Source organism: Nilaparvata lugens, chromosome 4, assembly GCF_014356525.2.
Source record: "Nilaparvata lugens isolate BPH chromosome 4, ASM1435652v1, whole genome shotgun sequence".
In the NCBI taxonomy this organism is placed as follows: domain Eukaryota; kingdom Metazoa; phylum Arthropoda; class Insecta; order Hemiptera; family Delphacidae; genus Nilaparvata; species Nilaparvata lugens.
Window position 1 is genome coordinate 61,418,153 of NC_052507.1, and position 23,673 is coordinate 61,441,825.

The 23,673-nt window shown below is 33.3% G+C and overlaps 1 protein-coding gene and 1 long non-coding RNA gene across 2 annotated transcripts in view; one reads left to right on the forward strand and one right to left on the reverse strand.

Annotated features, from left to right (window-relative positions):
- LOC111044532 overlaps window positions 1–6,422 on the forward strand; it is a 34,831-nt gene extending 28,409 nt beyond the window's left edge. The window contains exon 6 of the long non-coding RNA XR_002605646.2: window positions 6,291–6,422. This is a non-coding gene — a long non-coding RNA (uncharacterized LOC111044532). The remainder of the gene's footprint in view (window positions 1–6,290) is intronic.
- Window positions 604–22,066, reverse strand: LOC111044530 (U4/U6 small nuclear ribonucleoprotein Prp3; the record flags this gene model as incomplete). Its single annotated transcript, XM_039426100.1, is given in 11 exon segments — window positions 604–2,047; window positions 2,904–2,994; window positions 4,232–4,378; window positions 6,303–6,517; window positions 9,060–9,202; window positions 10,408–10,493; window positions 11,213–11,373; window positions 12,031–12,219; window positions 13,388–13,567; window positions 20,871–21,074; window positions 21,828–22,066. Coding segments are annotated over 11 exon segments (1,808 nt in total), but the record flags the coding sequence as incomplete, so codon positions are not given.
- Between the last annotated feature and the right edge of the window lie 1,607 nt (window positions 22,067–23,673).

The following is a 23,673-nucleotide window of genomic DNA, read 5'->3' on the forward strand; positions in this document are numbered from 1 at the left end:
GAAGATAAATCCACTTATTGGGTTTTCCTGAGAATTCAATTAAATGAAATAAAATTTATAGAATACTGTAAGTGTGATTACTTTCTTACTCAGGGCTACTTGTATTTACATGAAAATTAAAAATCATAGTACCATACCCTTTTCAATATATTATTTTCATTTTTCACATGTTTCGGCGTTAAATCCTGAAGGATGAAAATATATATTGAAAGGGGTATTTTTATTTTAGATTGTTATGTAAAATACTGTAACTAATAAAATACTTCCTTCCATGGCCAACCAGAAATTTAGCAATTGAACAATTTTGGTGAGGTCCTCGTTATAATGACAGTATTTTATTGAAATTGATGTTGCTAATCTTGTCTGTCATACGACAAAGCAAATAGCACTATCCTTTTCCAACTCCTCAACGTTGCCAGATTGGTTTTTAACAATGTAGAAATATAATTGATTGACAAGATATTCAATCTCAATTTTAAAAAAGTATTATTGAATTATTGAGAATTATATGGATTGAGATGACCATTATTGATTATTTTCTGTAAGAGTAAACAAATCAAAAGGAACAAGGAGGATAATATTTAAAAGTAAAATACATTTTGAATAGATAAGGTTTTTATTATTCAAAGTAATGACCAATTGGAGTTTGAAGTAATTTACATACCTTGTTGTTATATAATCAATGGTATAAAATAATATACTCAATCCCAAATTTTATTTCCTTAGGATGATATGACGGGAACCTTTTAATTTATTCATTATAATATTGAACTTGATTTATTATTATTTGAATCTACTGAAACCTTTCGTTGATAAACATTTTTCATTCATATCAATTATAGATTATTGTTCAAATTGTGATTTTCAAATGTCCAATTTAGCTTATTGATTGTAAGGCCGTATTTATAAGCAGTTCTCAAGAATTGTCTCAGCCGAACAGACTTTTACTCCCCAGCAACCAATATTCTAGATTATTATTCGTGTTGAAACGTTAAAATTAATTAATATAAATTTAACGTTAATATGTTATTTATTAACGTTAAATTAATATTAAACGTTGATATCCAAGTTAAAACGTTGAACATACCTCTCCAAATATCCAGATAAAGATAGAAGCTCTCTTCCAAATGTAACAATGTTACAAACTGTCGGAATTACTTATAAATAGCATAGTGGATCTCCCCTATGTGGATTTGTCTATATATCTCACTATGGTCGTTACCAAACTAGAATAGTTCTTATTGAAGTGTGTTTGGTTAAGTATGGTTTATAAATACGGCCCGAGACCAATAACAAGTTTAAACAAAATGTTCTTCCAATCATTACAATATGTAATCTATTTATTCATTTATAAGCTGAGTTGCACCAAATTGGACCAGCCTTTAATCAGCAGCTGCGTACATACTTTGCATTACATTGCACTATGCATTGCATCTCGCTTGGAGCAACCCAGCATTTTTATAATTATAGTATTTCAGTTGTATTGAGGACATTCAAAAAATTAATGATGGGGTTTATTCTGTTTCGTCAATATTAAATTGTATCAGATTAAATTTGATTTAAAAAAAAAAGATTCAATTATTGCTTAAAAGAGACCAGCTCGAGAACGTCTACTTCAATATCTCACCAACGAAAATATATTGAATCTAAAAACAATATTAAGACACTTGAAAGGCCTTGAAGAGCCTTCTTTCTAATTCACCAATATACTCACATAAATAAAAACACACACACACACACAGCATAAACTCACAACTTTCACTCATCCATCAACTTTGTACAATAATTAAAACTTGAAAATCCATACCTGAGCCAGTCAGGTCACATAAAATTATCATCATAATTACAGATAGAATGTCTGTGATTTATTGCTAGTAATTTCAACTAATTTGCACTATTTATCATCGGGATTTTCAAGCACAGAAGTACTGTAAGCCAAGTCCCAGTACTGTTCCACTCCGTGCTTCCGGAACTGTTCGCGAGCCAACTTCTCGGTGGCGCAAACCTTGAACTTCATCTCGCCGAAGTTGCGATGCTGCGTGGTACCCTGCAAATAAAAAAGTACAATACAATAAGTAGATATATCTATTAGCGTAATTTGAGAAATATTTACAATGAATAAAATTTTAATAGAATAGACATAATACTGTAACTTTCAGGATAAGTTATTGGTGATAAGTTATTGGTCAAATACTCTACCTTTTGACGTACAACTGAATTTCAACCCCTCATAAGGCGGTGACTTGGGGGTTGTAACTCGAATATTCTAAATGTAAACACCCATTGTGTGGTACATCATTTTAAAGGCTTTTTTAAAACAAGAAAGATAACATCAATTGAAATGTTCTATGACACTTTTATCCAAAATGGCGGCTGATTGAACTTTATCAATTATTTCTAAAAAACCTAAAACTTCAATCAGCCGCCATTTTGGATAAAAGTACCATAGAACATTTTTATTGATGTCATCTTTCTTGTTCTAGAAAGGCCTTGAAAATTATATACCACACAATAGGTGTTACCATTTAAAATAATTGAGTTACAACCCCTCATTTCCTTAAAAGCTAAACTTCAATCAGCCGCCATTTTGGATCATAGAACATTTTAATAAATTGATGTCATCTTTCTTGGTTTAAAAAGGCCTTTAAAATGATGTACCATACAATGGGTGTTTACATTTAAAATATTCGACTTACAACTTCTAAGTCACCACCTTATGAGGGATTGTACGTCAAAAGGTAGAGTTTTTGACAAATAACTTATCCTGAAAGTTACAGTATTATATCTATAACAGTCTCCAATTTATTGAAGGATTTCCATGCATATGACTCACTCTGTATATAAAAAGTTCAATAAAAAATGTTACAAAGCTTTAAATAATTATTGAAAGTTGCTATACTTACTTCCCAAATCAAATCACATTTGTTGGTTTCCTCCTTTCCTTCTGAGTTTTTCACTGTGTCTTCTTCCCACTTTATCCTATGCATCATCAACCTGCAAAATAGAATAATATTTTAAAAATGATTGTTATGTGATTAATATTGATTCACTAGTACTTAACAACCTTGATGAAAACAGTTCCTAATATTAAAAGCAGATTTAAACTTGATAAATTGCGAATTTTCACCAAATATTTTCCATTAGTACAGCAATATGGAACAATTAAAACAGCGTTATTATAAGTTAGTATTATCTGTTCAATGGACAACACAATTTAAATCTCAATGGATATAGATGGAAGAATTATTCGAAATTGCAGTTGACCAACTGTCGGAATATTTGAACGAGCTTTAGCGAGTTCTCACTTTTTACTTACGTTGTACTTTTCGTTGTCGGTCTGTTTGTATGTTCTACAATAACTTCAGAAAGAATTGAACAATCAGCTTCAAATTTTAAACATGTATTCTTTAAACCTTTACACAGGCCAAGTTCGTTGGACAACAAAATTGACTCACTCCTTCGCTCTTTTTCAGAATATAACAAAAATAACATTGAAAATTCATAAGAAAATATTTGTTGTGATTTATAATTTAGATAGCTGAAGAGTTCAATGCATGCAATTACAACAGTTTTTCCGTTCATTCATAACATCAGCTGAGGCTATTTGGAAGCTATCATACAGACAGACCTTCATGCGCTGAAACATGATTTCAGGTGGTTAATATACAACATAATTTACAAATTTCACATAAACAAACTGAAACAATTTGAGACATGACCAATCTATAGTGTAACTACTATAGATGGTCATGTTTGAGATATTAATCTGCGGTTTTCGCCATTATTTGTCTCTTGGAACTCTGTATTCTCATTTAAAAAATGAATTTTGATTCATATGAGGGACAAAGATGTTGAAGCGACAGAGTAATTTTTCATTTCAAATAGGTTCCCCAATGAAACCTACTGTCAAAGTATTCTTGTAAAAGAAATATTTAGCTGCTTTCATAATTTTCATCAACTCTGTATAAGTTGCTGGTTTCAAAGATTTCAATACAACAGTTCTTGAGCGAGTTCTCCAACCCAGGGGGTCACTAGTAAAATAATACTTAATACAAATATCCAATGAAGCTATATAAAGGACACTGTGGACTTCTGCTTCTACTATTTATATAATTTTCATTGGATATTCGAATTAATCTTTATTAGTCAATAGCTAGGCTATCTCTATTTTAACAATAGATTTGAAATAACTGAAAACGTAATAAAATAATAATTGATAGGAGTATGTCACCTTTTGAACTTTTTCTGTTGTTTGACTCCACCCTCGACCACAATTACATTGCAGTCCTTGAACATGACTACACCGCCGGTCATGAACAGCTGTTTGGCATTCGTTTCAACTTTGAACTTTTTCGAAGCACTATTTAGTTCTCGAACCCTGTAATAGAAAATAGCAAAATATGAACTCAAAGGTCAATCATTACTAAATGTATAACACACATACATGTATCTACTATTGTTGCCAGTTCTAAAGGTTTATGAAAACGAATAACATGCCTAACTTCGTTAAGGTAGCTTATTACTGATGATTACTAAACTAATTAATAATATTTTAAAATATTATAACTGAATAAATGGTATGTAGTAAAGTAAATATAATTACCAATTTGATCTATTACGTTTGTAAGACGCGTATAATGGAAAAGACTCCCATAATGCTCCTATAAACCAATTAGGATACTTGTTAAAACCACCGGTTTGAAATGGAATTATATTTTTTAAGATCATTCTCCAAAAAAGGAATTTTTTATCTGGTTTTTAACCATTGATCATAATCGAATCTATATCCAGATAAGCAATTTGGAATAGAAAACTCAGGACAATCAATTTGAAAATGTTATTAGGACTCTATCGATAAGTTTGAAATAAATCGGTGAGTCTAGTTTACAAAAAATGCAACGATTTGTTAGACTTATGCCATCTTTTCTCTATGGTGTGACGTTGTCATTCTTACAACTTGAAAATATGAAAAAATGACAACTTATTGAAAGACTCTTTGTTTTTAACTTGGGCTGACAAGTTTAATGTACTATGTTGTCATTCTCCCAAAGACAGGGCATTATTAGAGGTGGCTGATGTCCGGTATAATGTCAGGTATTCATTAATTTCTACAAGCTGCTAGCATGTGTTCTATCATAGAGAAAAGATAGCATAAGAAGATATTCCGTGGTATAGGGCGTTTATGTTTCAAATAACACCGATAACTCAAACCGATAGTCCTAGTAGTTTTCGTAAAGCTATGTGACGCATTTGTGTCCCAAATTTCACAGTTAACTCAAGCCGGTAGTCCTAATAGTTATTTTTCTTAAAGCTATGTGACGCTGGTAGTCTCTCATACTGTGCCGTTCCAACACTCTCACCCGGCCAAAACAGTAATGACAGACAGTAGTTGGCTTGAATTAACAGTGAAATTTGGAACATAAGCGCCCTATACCATAATATATCTTTGTAACCGCCTCCAGATAGGGGTAGAAGAAAGATCTCTAAATTCTCAAGGGCGAGTCATGGAACTTGATAAACAACAAATTTTTACATTCTATTCAAGCTGTAAATTTTATTGACTAAACTAATCTACCAGAAATTTAAACAACAAATAATCGAAAACATTCTATCACATATTCTATAAGTCAAGAAAACTTTTCGTCTGGAATTATAACTGTATACGATGGTAGCGTGAACTTAACTCATTTCTCTACTTCAAATAAATAATTGGGGACTCGGTCAATCAAGGGTTTATGAGCTAGAAAATATAATGGCACTAACAGTCGATCAATTTATAAATCCATTACTATTTAGAAATTTTCACTACACTGATTACTCCCGGATAACTTGCTAATTTAAACAAACATTCGCTTCAAATAATTAATAAACTACTTCAACATAACTCACGGCGAAAAAGAATGCATATTAACAAACTTAAACAGCAAACAAATTCAACACACACGTTAATTTTGAGCCCTCGAGGCCCGAGGCTACCTCTGGATTTTAAATGTTTCGATTCGCGGCTTGATCGAAACTCATCTTTTCCACGCAAATTATGTTCCCCTTCCACCAACAAGACAACGGTCCAAGTTGAGACGATCATAATTCCGAGGAAAAGGAAAATAATGCGAGTTTGGAATATTCCCAAATACTAGTGAATTAAATAGATAAATATGCTATTTTTGAAATTTGGAACATAAACGTCCTTATACCATGGCATATCTTCTCATGTTATCTTTGAAATGTAGAGCATAAAGGACTTATAGCACGGTTCATCTTATTATGCTTTCTTTTCTCTGTGGTTCTAGTGACCCACTGACCTATAAACAGCAACAAAGACACCGAGGCTGGTGTCCTCCTGCAGTTTGCGCATCTTCTTCTCCCTGCGCTGTTCGTCGGTGAGCTTCCTGCTGGCATTGGCGTCCTCGTGGGCCTTCTTGCGCTTGGCCATCTGCGCCCTCACGTGCGCCTCTATCTTGGTCGGATCTTGAACGGCCTCTGTGCCCAGCACTCGCATCAGGTTCGATATCCGCAGCTGCAAAATACAAAATGAAACCCTTAAAATGACTTTCAATGGCCAAGCCGTTCTGGTTTCCAAATCGAGCACAATTGATCGTAGAATTGATCGATTGATTGTTCGTTATCCTTATAAACTTTAAATTATTCTAATAAATTAGTCTTATTACTTTTTGAAACTGTTCATATTCTAATAAAAGTAGAATTTGATTTGATTTGCATTACCTTGTAAAACGTTAATAGGAGGATACCCGGCTATTATCAGGGCTCATATTCATATTTATCCTATTATATTAAGCGAGCAATTTCTATATTTATAAATCTGGTCATTTATGTTCAACGGATCTCAAAAACGGCTCTAACGATATTCACGAAATTTGGAACATAGTAATATTGGAAATTTGGTTTATGATATAAAAATTCGATTGCACTAGGTCTCATCCTTGGGAAACTCGCTGAACGACATTAAAGGATAATTCATCCTTGGCTGAAAAGGCTGAGACTTTTGTCGTCTGTGGATAGTAAAAAAGTGAGTGAGCGAGTGAGTCTGTGGAAAATCAAAATATCGCATCCCCGAAATTCATAAGCTGACGTACAGCCAGCTGTGAAATATAAACACGACCATTTTAGAGAATTGTATTCTGTTTATCAATAAATAAAAATAACGAGAGAAGCTCGGTGCCCCGATATTTTACTTTTCTTGCCCTATTACCATAGGTAAGGAAAGTATTGCTTTCCGAAAAAAATTAAGGTACCCCAATTTCTAATTTTTTATAAGTTTCAAGGTCCCCTGAGTCCGAAAAAGTGGTTTTTGGGTATTGGTCTGTATGTATGTATGTGTGTGTGTGTGTGTGTGTGTGTGTGTGTGTGTGTGTGTGTGTGTGTGTGTGTGTGTGTGTGTGTGTGTGTATGAGTGTATGTGCGTCTGTGTACACGATATCTCATCTCCCAATTAACGGAATGACTTGAAATTTGGAACTTAAGGTCCTTACGCTATAAGTATCCGACACGAACAATTTCGATCAAATGCGATTCAAGATGGCGGCTAAAATGGAGAAAATGTTGTCAAAAACCGGGTTTTTCGCTATTTTCTCGAGAACGGCTCCAACGATTTTGATCAAATTTATACCTAAAATAGTCATTGATAAGCTATATCAACTGCCACAAGTCCCATATCTGTACAAATTTCAGGAGCTCCGCCCCATCTATGCAAAGTCCGATTTTAGATTTCCAATTATCAGGTCTCAGATATAATTTAAACGAAAAATTTCGAGTGGAAAGAATTGAACATGGAAATCTCTTCAATAATTGATGTCCAGTAACATTTTCACCTAAAATTGAAAATAAGCTTGACATTTGAGAAAATGTAATTATTCAATTGCAAAATTTTGGCAACTCTTGATTCTAATATATCATTCACTATGAAGAGATAGCAGATCTCGTGTGTATCCAGCGTTATTGAACTGTCACCAGCTGGCTCAGATCTTTGACTTGAGATGCGCGTTTACACTAGCGTCAGGTGATCAATTTTCATAACGGCAAGGAAAGTTGTGTGAGTGCGCCACAACAGATTTTTACGTAATATAACCACGATTTATTCAGATCTGCTCATAAACTATCTAAATTCGGGGGAGAAATAGTTTTGGATTAATTCTGTTGTTTCTCTCCCAATCATTGTTTTGATATTGTGCATGAGTGAATGAAATAAATAGATTAATAAATGAATAAACACTAATATATACTATATAGACAATTGCCATACAATGCATTCAGAAACAAAAACAATTACAAAATAGAAAATAGACTACTACACAATAAGATTACTAAATATTGAATGAATTGAATTCTAGTATTACGATGATTGTTAGACTGGAAATCAATAAACTAAGATATACTAGAATAATGTTTGACTATGATGATAATTCTGTAGTGAGATTCTCTTAGAACTGTCAAAATTGCTTGAATGGGACGCATTGTTATAACGAATGCTAAAAAATGGTGGAAACATTTTGTTTAAGAAATATTCGTTCTCTACAACCATATGCGGTCAATAATATTATGCAATCAATACGGCCATAGACAAAACAAAGAATAGGCATATTATCTTTATGAAAAGATAAATCTTTTCTCTATTATACGACTCACTACAATAAACAAAAATAAACAATTTACAATTAATCAATAAGATGAGAAATTGTTGGATTACAAAAAACTTTCGGATATTAAATGAACATTATTAAAGCTATAAATTAATACTTATGATCTACAACTAAATACTCTTTATTCAAACCTATACAAACTGATTTCAAGAAAATAAAATTAACTCATCAAAATCAGATTTTTTGGAATGGCAATTCAAATTAATTCCATATTTTCATTATAAAAGAAAGAAGAATACTAGTTCTTCAAGCTTTTTCAGATTGTAATTTAAAGTACTCTATCACGAGTGAAATACATTGGTTAATTTCCATTACCTTGCCATTTAGTTACATGGAAAATAGAATTATTCTATAAATTGTATTAACAATATTGATTGATACATACAGAAGTTAGTTGGTTACCTTTGGTTCGGGTGGCGGTTCTAATCCTAAACGTATCTTCTCTTGTTCTTCTTTCCACGCCTCTCGCCTATTCTGACGTCTCAGCTTCTTCCTTTCTTTTTTCGTTAAAAATACAGGCATATACGTTGGTTTTGCTGCTTCCGCTGTAATAGCAAAATATACGATTTTTGAGTAAAGATGTTCAGTATGAATGAAATACCGGGCTTGTAATCACACTAACGGACTTGTTGAATCCTACACTAACAATATCAAGTGATAACTTGAGAGTCTGGTATAATAATTCGGCAAAATAAGCAATAAATTTATTTTTTCTACAACTGCGCGTAAAAAAAGAATTTTTCTACAACTGCGCGTGAAAAAAGAATTTATATACTCAATTCTCCTCGTAAAACAGTTTATTTCTGAGGAGAATCTACTTTTTCGCTCGCCAACCATCCGCGCATGCGCAGTAAATTTTCTTTACGCTCGTAAATCATTCGCGCATGCGCAGAAGAGTTTCTTTACGCTCGCCAATCAGCTGATGGTAAGCAGCTCGCCAAAAGGTTAGATCTTAATCTAAAAAGTCGGTAATTGTAACTCCGCCGATATAAGTAATTTAACAGGTTTGGGCAGTTGTAGAAAAAATTTTGTATGTAATTCGCGCATAATGCTTCTTTATCGCTCTTGCAAAATTATCACGCTCCGCTTCGCGTCGCGTGATAACTGTTTTGCGCGAGCGATAAAGTCGCGCATCACGCTCTTAATACATGAATAGCTATTTTCAAGATGTTTGGTATTAATAAAATACTGGTAACATTATATCAAGCGATAAGTTGAGTCTGGTATCACTGCAAACCAAGAAATTCAGTTTAAAACTTGCTTTAGAATCCGATGAAAGGAAGTATTTGATTAAATTGGTTCACTCCACCATCCATTCATGTAACCATTATTATATGGCTATATTTTATTATAAAATCAAAGTTTATTGAACAATTGAGTATTTTGCATCAGATTTATTTTCTGAGTTGAATTGAATTTGATAATTTAAAAGGTGTACCTCTCAGTGTGAAATATGTTCAACATAAGTCATCAGTGTATTGAAATTTGTTTCAGGCATTTTTTAAGGATTTTATAATTATTAGAGATTTAATAAAGCCTATGTTATGAGCTTGAAAAAAGTACCAAATCGAAAAGGAAAATTACTTTGGTGGACAGTTCTAGTCCAAATTTCGATGAAAATTCAAATGGATTGTTAAGGAAGTAGGTAGAAATATGAACTATGAAATGTAAGAGTGTTTCATAATTAAAAACTATAGAATAATTCACAGATTTGAAAGAAAACATATAAATGAATTGAATAATTAATTACCTGCTGATTTGATTTGAGTAGGATGTTCTACAAGATTAGTAATAGCAGCTTCCTTCAATAACATGTGTTTTTCACCTTCTTCATAGCTGTAAGATAAAAGCAATCGGAGGTTATTAAAAAATAATCAAGGACCCATTATTTAAGAAACTGATACAGATATTACAAGAATCAATTTTAAAATGAATGAAGCCTTCATCTCCTTATCTCTCATTCCTCCGCCACTAATTTGATTCAATAATATGAAATTTATTTTTAATATTAGAATTTCTCACAATGATAAAGAATGTTCTAAGTCATAAAAAATATACAACGTCTTGAGATTGAATCGAAAAATAACGTAATAAGTAATAACAGGAGAAATGATTAGTGGGCCCATGCCTATTATGAATGGACCCAATTGTTTGGAATTTTTTGAATGAGCAAATTGTTTTTCCACAATAATTACTGCCATGACCTAAAATAGAAACTAGCTTTGAAAAAATATTTATTTGTTGCTATAATTTATTTTGCCAGAATAGAGAAAAATGAGCAATGATAGGTCAGGAATGATGAAATACATACCTAGAAGACCGCATCAACACAACACACTCTGAAAAGTGTTCAGTACTCTATACTTACACCATAGTTCTAATATTCTGTAAAAGTTTTTATTTCTAAAAGCTTTCTATATCTCAACTATAAATGTTGATGAACTTACTTCTCGTTTTCTAGAATCAGTTTTTATTTCTGAAAAACTTTCTATTACTCAACTATAGTGTTAGCTTTCAAGTTTGATGTTAACAACTATCAACTATAATGTTCTCACCTCTCGTTTTCTAGAATCACTGAGTCCCACCATTCAACATCAGGAATTTCATCGATTTGTGTCTCAACTTTGGGAGCAATAAGTGCCAATTTCGTAGCTGATGTGATTCCTGTTTTCCTGGCTATTTGTGAGATTTCACTTTGAAGTTTTTCTAGTTGAGCCTGCAAGGATATGAAACAAACAAATCAATTATAAAAACATAAATTACAGTTGTGTTTTCAAAAATACTTGAAGCTGCTTTGTAGTCTACTTGAGAGTTGCATTTGACTTACATCACCGTGATACCTTCTATTATCCACAATTGAGTCTAATGCCCATCAAGCTATAACTATCAGGAGAAATAATCTAAAACTTCGAAACAACTATCAAAATAGCAATACAAAATTTATTTTGCTAAATAACTTCATTGAAAGTCAATCAATATATTGTTTTCAAAAGAAAGCCAATAAACTGTAATATATTTTGCTTGCAGTCGTTTTCGACTTTTTTTAAGAATTCACATTTCGTAAATTCTTCAAGTTGAGAAAACACGTGAAAAATGTTAAATGATTAACTTAGCTTCCTTAATTGAATAAGTGAATTTGGTATGAACGTGTTTTTACTGGAAATCGGACTCAAATTGAATTTGGTATAAACGTGTTTTTACTGAAAATTGGACTTAAATTGAAGAAGTGAAATACAATATCTACTTTTTGGAACATATCTATCAAAATTCGGAAAAGGAACAGTTTCAGGCAAAGCATCTAGTTCCTTTTCCAATCATTTCTATCATTTGAGTATTATTATTAAAAAGAATAATTGATAAAAATATAACTAACCTTCATTCGCATTCTATCAGCCAATTGCTGAAATTTTCCAGGTTCGTGAAACCTTAGAGACCGCTTATTTCTGATATTTGTTTTGGCGCCAATACGAGGATCAAAGAAATTGCTTTCCGAGATATCTTCGACTGTCCGCTCCTGTAGCTGCTGCCTAAACTCTTCTCTTTTCTTGGCTCTTATGTTAGCCTGTAAAATAATATACAAATTTACAGATTCAGTGATACAATATAAAAGAGTTGTTAAATAGAAATGCTGAATACTAAATATAAATGAAGTACCAGAGCCCCAAGAATGAATATAGAGTATTAGAATTCAGATATATTGTTTTGAAAATTGAAGGAAATATCACACAGTCTTGAATTATGTAATTAATGAAATTATGTAATTGTAAATGCTAATACAACTTTGAAAAACGTATAATTAATCCGAATGAATTTTGTTTTAGTTGGAATACGTAGAATCATAATCTTGTGGAGAATAATGATCTGAATAATCCATTACTGATTAATTATCTATAACAACTTGTATTAAGAAACTATCAACCCACTATTAAGTTACTATATCTTTAAAACTGTTAACTATTATCCATTATTAATTGACTATATGAATAATAAACATATTAGTAAACAATTAATACAGATTCATGCCCAGTTGCACAAAAGCTTGTTAAATTGTAATCGTGATTAAATGCCACAATACCAATCAGAGAAGCCCTCTTTTCCGAACAACATTCTCTGATTGGTTCTCGTGGTAATTGATAATGATTAAAATTTGTACAGGCTTTTGTGAAACCGGGCATTGATATCCTAAATTTGATTATCTCAACATTAGAACAAATAAAATGAAGGTCAAGGCCCGGTTGTACAAAATCTGGCTAAATTTTAATAGTGATCATTTCTGACATTATATTATTAATCTCATATCACTAACCTTATCAATAATCATAATAACTTTTCAATAATTTATCAGAATTAATTTATTTCATTCTCAAGCTCAGATATGATTCTTAGTGCTTGTTGCACAAAAGCCGGTAATATTTAATCGTGATTAATTTCACGAGAACCAATCAGAGGAAGCTTTTTTCGAAAAGAAGGCTTTTTTCTAATTGGTTCTCGTGAAATTAATCACGATTAAATATAACCGGTATTTGTGCAAAGAGCACTAAGAATCATATCTGAGCTTGAGAATAAAATAAATTATAACTTATTTAATAAGTTATTATGATCATTGATAAGGTTAGTAATATAAAATATATTCAAAAATATTAAATACATAAAAGAATGAATCAGATGAAAACAAGTTAAATTTTAGATTTGTAAATGATTATTTGGATTCTGAAATGAAATTGAAATACCTTGAGAGTAGGCACAATGTGAGTTAGCTGAATTTCTTTTCCGGTGATATCAACGGTGCGGCCCTGGCTGTCCAGAATGAGAGGCGTTGGTTTGTCAATGGGTGCGGGGGTGGCGATACCTGATAACATCTCCTTCGCATTATTCAACACACCCGACGCTAGTTTCGACTGGATTTTCGCCTGAAAAAAACCATCAAACCAATAAATTAGCACTTTGTAATACTGTAATTATTTACTAAAAGAACAAATACTTGATACTATTATTTGTTACGATGAACAAAGCTGGGTTCCTCCACAACCGTGACAGTGAACAAAGAAAATTAAATTCGAGTTTCAATATTGGACTATTGCCACTCAGCCCGGCAGAGCAAGTTTTAATAAAACCCATTAGAACTTATGAGAATTATATTTTTACTGTTCACTACCACTGTAAATCCAGCTTAAATGTTTGAAATTGATTTATTTTCTTCTTCTTTAAAAAAAATGTTTACAATACATGTATTGATGACATAAATTGATAATTCTGAAGTTGATAATATATCATTTAAAAATACTTCGAAAAGACTAACTTTAATTCTGATATCGATCACCTTATAATAAATCACATATTATTAGATCATCTTATCTAATTTGACCATCTTATCTCATTTTGGGTGGCTCGTTGGAGTGATAACGCGCCGGTCTAATAATCAAGAGAACCCGAGTTCGAATTTCGACCGGGGCAAAAGTGATTGACCACAGCGCAATCATATGGATACGGCCACCCCGTCTTTCGGAGGAGACGATAAGCCGGCGGTCCCGATTACCTAAAAAGTAGTAGTCATCTCTCATCATCATCCCTCTCACTCATTACCCACACAAAAGCCTATGAGCTTATGTGGGCATCACCCTCAGTATTATTATTTTATTATTATCTCATCCTGTACACAGTATCTTCTTCTCTATACTTATAAAAGGCTAAGCCCCGACAGACTGAAATCACACCACAGCCCAAACTACTGAGCCTAAAAACTTGAAATTTTGCACGATTGTTTATGGTAGCCTGAAAACATCCACTAAGAAAGGATTTTCAGAAATTTGCCCCCCTGAGGGAGCTGGGGCCCCCCCAAAATTTTGTACTTTTTAACCGCTCATTGCACAGCAAAGTCATGAGGAACTTTTTTGTTCAGCCACGAAAAAAAATTAGGTCTATGCAGAAAAATTTCGATCAGGAGCACAGGAGGGTCCAGGAGAGGGCATTTTTCGAAAATTTTAATGTAAAATCACACTACAGCTCAAACTAATTGTCCTACACACTTGAAACTTTGCACAAATATTCTTCAAACATGCTAGACGCGCACTAAGAACGGATTTTGAGATATTTTGCCTCTAAGGGTTTAAAGGATAAAAAGGATCCTATTAAGTAAGGTTATGAACATGGTAAGGTGAGTGCCATATGGAAATGAGATAATTTTTTTATTGACATGTGATATTCTAACATATGTTGTAATCATTGGAAATAACAAAATAATATGATAGAAATTCAAAAAAATCTGGTGTGGTACACTCACACAACTTTCCTTGCTCATTGAACTGGGAGCCTCATTCTTAAACGATAATAATTTAGAGAAATAACATAATGACGATTGGCGGCAACATAATTATTTGAAACTACGATCGGACTACTGTATATGTGTGTATATAATTATTGTTTTCAGAGTACTGTTTCCTTTGTGTAAATTGTGAAATCCGATGATTTTTTAAAAGTCGTCAAAACAGCTGTTCTACAGATGAAATATCTCGACTATGTGTTATTTTTATAGACTGCTCTACCTACCTACCTCATGCACGAGAAGGAGGTTACAAAGTACATTTATCAAGGATGGGGTGAACCCCCCATTAGTTTCCCAGAAATGAGACTCATGTCAGTTGATAGGGCTTATAAATAGCTATCCATGGTATAAATTAAAAAAAAAATCGTTAGAGCCGTTTTTGAGAAAATCGTGAAAAACATGGTTTTTTAGTAATTATCCGCCATCTTGAATTGAATTTCATTGAATTTCTTATTGTCGGGTCCTCATGATATAAGGACCTTAAGTTTAAAATTTCAAGTCAATCGGTTAATTAGGAATGGAGTTATCGTGTTCACAGACATACACACATACACACACACACATACATACACACACATACATACACACACACACACACACACACACACACACACACACACACACACACACACAAACCAACACCCAAAAATCATGTTTTTGGACTCAGGGGACCTAGAAACGTATAGAAAACTTGAAATTGGGGTACCTTAATTTTTTTTGGAAAGCAATACTTTCCTTACCTATGGTAGTAGGGCAAGGAAAGTAAAAGAACATCTGTTCTATTATTGCTTTCTACCTGATTCCACTCAACCTCAATAATATTGTTCTGATAATTGATAAATATGTTTACTAATATTATTATTATTGATATAATAAAAGTATAGTTTTAATAATTAATTATTATCATTAATATAATAAGAGTATTGTTTTGGTAATCAATAAATATTTTTATTTTCACAAACTCTATAATTTATAATGGTGAATGTGAAACAGCTGCATCAAAGAAATTATCTCAAAAACATATGTTTAGGAAAACCATAGTTTTTAACTTCGTTCTACTGATGCTATGTATAAGCCTACACGTGGCATGTATTATTAATTTTTCAGCTAGAACAGTTTTTTGAGACTGTTAAATAAACGTCTACAGTTTTATCAATGCTGTATCGGCAATATGAAAACGCATGCAGTTAATATGTCTTTAAATAAAGGTGTTGATATCTACATGATAATTATTCTCTACCATTTTTATTTAATTGAAATTTCAAAATTATTCAAGCCTTGATAGAATGATTGACTCACTGTACAGTCAGTCGACAATTTTAATATTGAAATGAGGGGTATTTTGGCAAGCTGAACAAAAAAGTAAGGTCCTATGCACCTTTCTGATATTATTTTTTCAAATGAAAAATGAGTTTTGTGGGTTGTCAAAACTCCCCCCTGAAGGAGAACTATTCATTTTATCCTATCTTTTAGTAAAATAACAATGATTTCTGCATTGAATAACATCTATCTTGCCAACAAGAATCGAACTCTTTGTGAATTTAGATATGACCTACACTTTAGATTTATATAATTCTATTAATAAATTCATGGAAATTGAAGTACTTTTTTCAGTTAGTTGATGAAATTGATTATCAATAGAGAAAATGATTATAATTTTATCAATACAGAATTAGTTGAATGAATTGTCGATGTACTGAGTTCTTGGTCAACAATAATTCAATATTGGTATTTATCCAATCATTATTTTTTCAGAAGTTATTTCATTTGAATTAGAAAATATTTATAAGCTCCTATCAATTTATCATTCGTAACAATGAATTCTTCAAAACATGAATTTAATCAAATAAAAAATTCCCATACTTCTGTATTCATGTTCGCATGTTTTCCACTTGTGATGGATAGCCAAAATATTGTGGAGCGAGCTGCACGGCGAATTGTAATCGAGGGCTCTGATTGGCTGAAAAGTTCAGCGTTCGGAGTGTGGTGAGGCGAGCAGTTAGAACAGAGTCAAGCGGCACGGCGAATGGTTCGGAGTACGGTACGGCGAATGATTAACAGCTGATTTTTAACATCATGGAACATATGCTCATGTTCGTTGAAAGGCAAGATAAGATGTTCGGAGGAACGCACGGTTTGCTGCGCGGTTCGAGGTTCGGTTCGGCATGTGTGGACGCACCTTTAGTTGTTACAGGACATTTATACAGATCACAGGCCAAAGCAACATAATAATCTATCTTCTTCTTTTTCTTCTTCTTCTTCTCCTGCTTCTTCTTACTCCTCTTCTTCTTTTTCTCCTGCTTCTTCTTCTTCTCATTCTCCTGCTTCTTCTTCTTCTACCTATATCTTCTTCTTCTTCTTCTTCTTCTTCTTCTTCTTCTTCTTCTTCTTCTTCTTCTTCTTCTTCTTCTACCTATATCTAAAAGGCTAAGCCCCGACAAACTGAAATCACACCACAGCCCAAACTACTAAGCCTAAAAACTTGAAATTTTGCATGATTGTTTATGGTAGCCTGAAAACATCCACTAAGAAAGGATTTTCAGAAATTTGCCCCCCCCCTGAGGGAGCTGGCCCCCCAAAATTTTCACTTTTTAACCGTTCATTGCACAGCAAAGTTATGAGGAACTTTTTCGTTCAGGTACGAAAAAAATCATATCTATGCAGAAAAATTCCAATCGGGGGGGTTCAGGAGAGGGCACTTTTCGAAAATTTTGATATAAAACCACACTACAGCTCAAACTAATTGGCCTACAGACTTAAAACTTTGCACAAATATTCTTCAAACATGTTGGATGCGCACTAAGAACGGATGTTGAGATATTTTGCCTCTAAGGATTCCAAAGGATGAAAAAGGATCCTATTAAGTAAGCTTATGGTAAGGTGAACTCCATATGGAACTGAGATAATTGACACATGATATTCTAACATATGTTGTAATCATTGGACAGCTTAAAACAATTTCATCAATTAGCTGATCGAATTGATTTTGTGTTGATTGAGAGCGCGAGCTTACCACGTGTTTGTTCCATCGTTGTATGCTTGGCCAGTTGGTTAGGAGTTTGTTGATAATTCTTTTTTCAAATTCAAATTTTATTGCTTAAAAAATCACATTGAAAACTTTCTTAATGAACAACAAGATTACAGAAACAAAATGTCAAAAATATACCTACATTTATTTGTAGCACGGCCAGAAAAAGACAAACTTGAGTACTAGCCGTGAGTTTATTAAATATAACTTTATATATATTTTTGTTAATATTTTATAATAAAAATTACGAGTTGATGAGAGATGCGAGTAATTCTTTTTATTTGATCCGAATGGTTATTCATAATACAGTAGTCTGGGTCACTGCAATCAGAAATTTTTTATTCTGTGCGGTAGCTAATAAATTTCATACGTATTGATTGTCCATAATGTATCCAGTGTCCATGATGAGAGTAATTGAACTACTCAAAATTAATGGCTTACTGGTCCCTCATAGATTTATAGTATTCCTGGTGATTGAGCCTGTCTTTTTCAGCGTTGTCTATCAATAATAAAGCTTAATTTACAACTAGCTTACCCAGCGAACTTCGTACCGCCAATGTATCTCATGTTACACTTGACTTTATTATTTGGTGAATCATGAAATTTATCTGACAATCAACATGTTCATTTACATTTCAATACGGACTTCCTATGTGCTTAGTCATGCAGCATTCATTATTCCGAAAACATATTATTCTTCTCAATCAATTGGTAGTAATATCTATCAGTAAAGTTTTCAATTAAAAAAAAGGTTATATCAGTGTTTCAAAGAAAAATATTCAATGTTTTCATAGCTGTAGATTGTCGATATATGGTCCAGGAAATATGCGATGTACGATGAATGACACAGAATTCCATATTCTTTCCATTTTAGGATGAATATAAGCTGCTAAGCTAAATTCAAAAAATTGTAAATTATTCTTTCATTCTTCAGTAATTAATGAATGCAATATGAATACTATACAATATATATAAACTCTCTTTCATTAGGTGAATAATTTTTTTCAACATTTTCCAGTTTCTCAATGATAGGGGAGTGGTAATTATTTGTATAGGTCTTCTAAGGAACCATTATCAACAGCTGGTACCAATCAACTACACTTCTACTCCAAACTACCGTTTTAATACCAGTACACAATAATTTATCACAGGGTGATATGTTTATTACAGCTGGTAACTTTAGATGCTAAATCATATTATCACAATATGATCTTGAATCATGATCATCTTTTCGTTCTTCAGTAGCCGCTCGGCCAAAAATTTCAAAAACATATGTCTGTAAAATGGATTAATAAATAATTATTATTAGCCCCCCTATTAAAATCTCTGTTTAGAAACCATCCCCAATATTCACACAACATATTCCCAAAGTTTCATGCCGTTATGTCAAGTAGTTTTCAAGTCTACAGGGAACAAACATACAAACAAACCACTACCTCCGTAAACAAAGCCATAGTGCATGACAGGTGGTTGATGGTAACGTCAGCACAGGTAGGGCTCCTACACCAATAAAAAGACTAACTGATATAGATCAGCTGAAATCAGCAAGTTTTTATTGGTGTAGGAACCCTACCTGGGCTGACGTCACCAGAATGCACTAAGGCTTTGTTTACGAAGGTAGTGAACAAACACACAAACAGACATTCATTTTTTTATAAATAGATTTCCATTCGGCTCAAACAAAAGCCTCTCTAAATGAAGGTAGAATGATAAGGATTCAGTACTGTTGTTTTAACATTTTTTCAAATCACTTTTATAAGTATAGAGATAGAGAAGATCTGGCTTATGCACGTACGGGATAGGAAAATTATGTTTGACGCATCATCAGGTCTGAACTACTGGACTAATTAACTTGAAATTTTGCTTATAGATTCTTAATTAACGAAGGATGGTTATAGGCCTATTCTCAATTCTTCAAAATTTCGTTACGTCAAGTTTTCATCTTGTCAAGTTTTAAAATAGATCCTTGCGAAGCACGGGTTCTTGCTAGTATTATATATTTGCATGAAGAGAGAACAAGCCTTTCAAACAAATCTTCTCCATTTTCAAAATTCCATCAAGAGTTGAAATGTTTGTGTCCACTGATTAATTATTTTCCATTTCAAGTATAGTAGTCAATTAATCGCATGCAAAAATTGAAGATAATTGAATGAGAAATCACTTCACTTATATGGGCTACTTTATTCAAATTAATAAAAACAATATAGAAACTTGTAGTACCCTTTATAAAAATCTTTCAAAAAGATTGAATGAAAAATATTTACTTCATGGTATTATCAAGATATTAACTAGGTAATAACGAATTGTACCGGATTCAACCGACTTCAACAGTTATGTGACTGTTGAAAATGAATCCTGTGTGATTGAAAGTATGCTTCAGCCAGTTTGTAAATATTTCACATTTTTCACATAATATAAATATATAGCCTGCTAGTCGTTATAAAACAGTTAAAACTTGATGAAACAACACAGTTCGTAATGGATCAAGAAATTCAAGACTATTACTGTATTAAGAGTTGAATGGACGGACAACATATGAATAAAATCAGATTAAAAACTATTATTTATACCTTTGCTATTCTATTTCTAACTTTATATAAATTATCTCCCACTAGTTTCAATTATTTTCAATCACTTTGAACTCTATTCAATATTAGTTCCAAATTTTTAAAATTACTTTCAACTTTCATCTTTTAAAAATTAACTTTTTAACTATGTTCAATTATTTCAATTTAAAAATGTTATTTATTATATAAATGCTCAATGTTTTAATGCTTAATAAATGTTAATGTTTTTTTAACTTATTAAAACTTTTAAAAAATATTTGTAGCTTAGACTAGTTGAATGGCTAGCAAAGACTGACTTGCAACTGAGCGATTTTGTGCGCCTTCTCGTCGACGTGGTGCGACGTCGCGTGTGAGGGCAGGGCGGCGGCCGGGGGCAACATGGTGGTCTTCTTGGTGGTCGACTCTGAGCGGGTGGCCGCCGCCTCACTCGACCGGATCTCGCTCAGCGCCTTCTTTCTCTCTTCGATCATTTTCTGCGCATGCGCCATCATGTCTTTGATCTGCAACAATCGTCGAAATTAATGCCATAAAAGGAATCTATAAAACAGTCATGCGGCCCGCGTTGACATACGGAGCGGAGACCTGGGCAGTTAAAAAGGCCCATGAACACAGACTGGAGGAAACTGAAATGAAGATGGTGAGGTGGAGTTGTGGCGAACTAGAAGGGATAGAATCCGAAATGAAATGATAAGAAACAGAATGAAGGTTACAGAAATTCAAAGAAAATACAAGAAAACAGATTATATTCAAGGAAACAAATATTGCCAGTTTCACCAAGCTGCCAGTTTCGATCAAAACATTTGAGCATAGTCATGCCGGGTAAGATTTACAAGTGTGCACTGTAATTATCTAGTAACAATTATCTGTATTACCTAGTAAAATGTTTTAATGAATCAGACGTTTAACGATATCAAGTCGTTTTTAAATATACATGATTTGATCGAGTGTATTTGATAGACAATCTATACTATAATAAAGGAGAGAACTCGCTTATACACGTACGGGATAGGAAATTCACGAATGACGAATTATCACGTCTGAACTACTGAACTGATCAACTTGAAATTTTGCATCTAGATTCTCAAATCACCAAGGATGGTTCTAGGCTTATTTCAAACTCTTCAAGATTCCTTATTTAGATAATTTAATTGAATAGACTATCAAATTACAATCGTATAAAAACCAATAATGTATCTAATTATATGAATGAATTATATCTAATCACTGAATGGAAAATAAGAAGATGGTTGTACCTGAATCTCAGTCAATCGGGCTGCCGCAGCAGCCGCCGCTGAGTTCTGCACAGCCTCAGCCTTGGCCTTCTTGGCGATGTCTTCCGCCTCAGCGGGGGCTGCAGTGTCGGGGGCGGCAGACTCGCGGTGCCGCTTGCGAGACCCTCGCTGACTCGACTTGCCACCTCCATCGAGCAGCTCGAGCACACGCTCGGCGAGTCGACTCGCCTTCGACGAGTCCAGCAGTGTAGCCAGCTTCTCTGCAAACACACACAACCTACCTCAACAATATTACAGCGTCAACACTAGTAGCCCAAGTTGGGATAGGGCATCCAGTTCACAACATTTCAAATACCTATTCGAAACTGACTCGGGGGCTGAAATAGTACTCTAGGTGGGTTTTAAAGTACTGTAGTTACTATCTTAAAGAGACAAGGTGATTTTGAAAAATGATAGGTGATCTTGAATTTTGTTAATTCTTGGAATAATGACTCTCAGTAATTCTTGAAACAGTGTATTAGACCTTGAAAGGTGAGAGATGATCTTGAAATATTGACATTTGGTAATTATTGGATTGAATTGATTCTTCAATTGATCGATCGATTTCTTCCACGGGGTGCTACTAGACGCAGTGCGTTTTTGACGTCTCCATGCGCTATAATGTTCTGTGTCATTATTGATTGTGACGATTCAATGTTGCGAAAGTTCTCTTTTTTAGGCAACTCGCTGAATAAATAAAATTTGAGTGTATTAGGCCTTGATAGGTGATCTTGAAATAATGACATTTGGTAATTTTTGGAATAATGACTCTCAGTAATTCTTGAAACAGTGTATTAGATCTTGAAAGGTGATAGGGGGATCTTGAAATAATTACACTTAGTAATTTTTGGAATAACGAATCTCAGTAATTCTCGTGTATTTGAATCTTCTAAATTAGTGAATATTGCGTCTAGAAACAGTGACTCAAGGACTCGCAGTAAGGAATTCTTAGGAGTAAGGAGTAAGGAGGAGAGTAGTGACTCTCAATGACTTGGAATATTGACTCTCCGTGACTCTATGGCCCAATACACACAAAAGTGACATATGACACGGAGGTGCAGCCAACATATGGCCCAATGCAAGTAGGAGAGATCTGAACGTGATACCATTTCTCTTCTTTTTGCAATGAACTAGATGCTTCTTATAGGAATGGAAAAAGTCCGCATCAAATCTATGTCACTTCTGTGTGAATTGGGCTTTAGAATACGGAATTCTCATAAAGTGACTTGAATCTTAAAATATAGACTTGAGAACCCTTAGAATAGTGACTTGGGGGTTCTTTAAATTGTGATCAATCATTAAGTATTTGTACACAATGTAAATAAATAACTAAATAACTAATAACTAAAAATTATTGCTCTTAGAAGGTGAGACAGGTAATCTTAAAATAATGCCTCTTGGTAACTTTAAAATAATATTTTAAAAATGAAAATCTTTAAACAACTATTGTTAGTTGATACTTGTTATTGAACTCTCACTGATGTTGTACTACATTTTTCTCAAGGACACTCTAGTGACACTATAATGAGATTAAAGACTTTTGCCTTGAAATTTCGAATCTGGCTTGTATAGCACTGGGACACCAGTCAGGTCATCTGCGTCCGAGCGAATAGTAACCAGCAATTTTGGTGTAAAAGTAGAAATTTCATTGTCTCATTGCTCTGCAACAATTCGCGGTCACCAGTGGTGTCCCGTCCTGATATGAGCCTAAAATAATCTTGCAATAATGACTATCAGAGAGTCTTGTAATTGTGGATTAAAGACTCGTTTTGCGATACTCTTACAATTTGATATGCCTTGGGCTTGAATCTTATGATGAACCTTATGA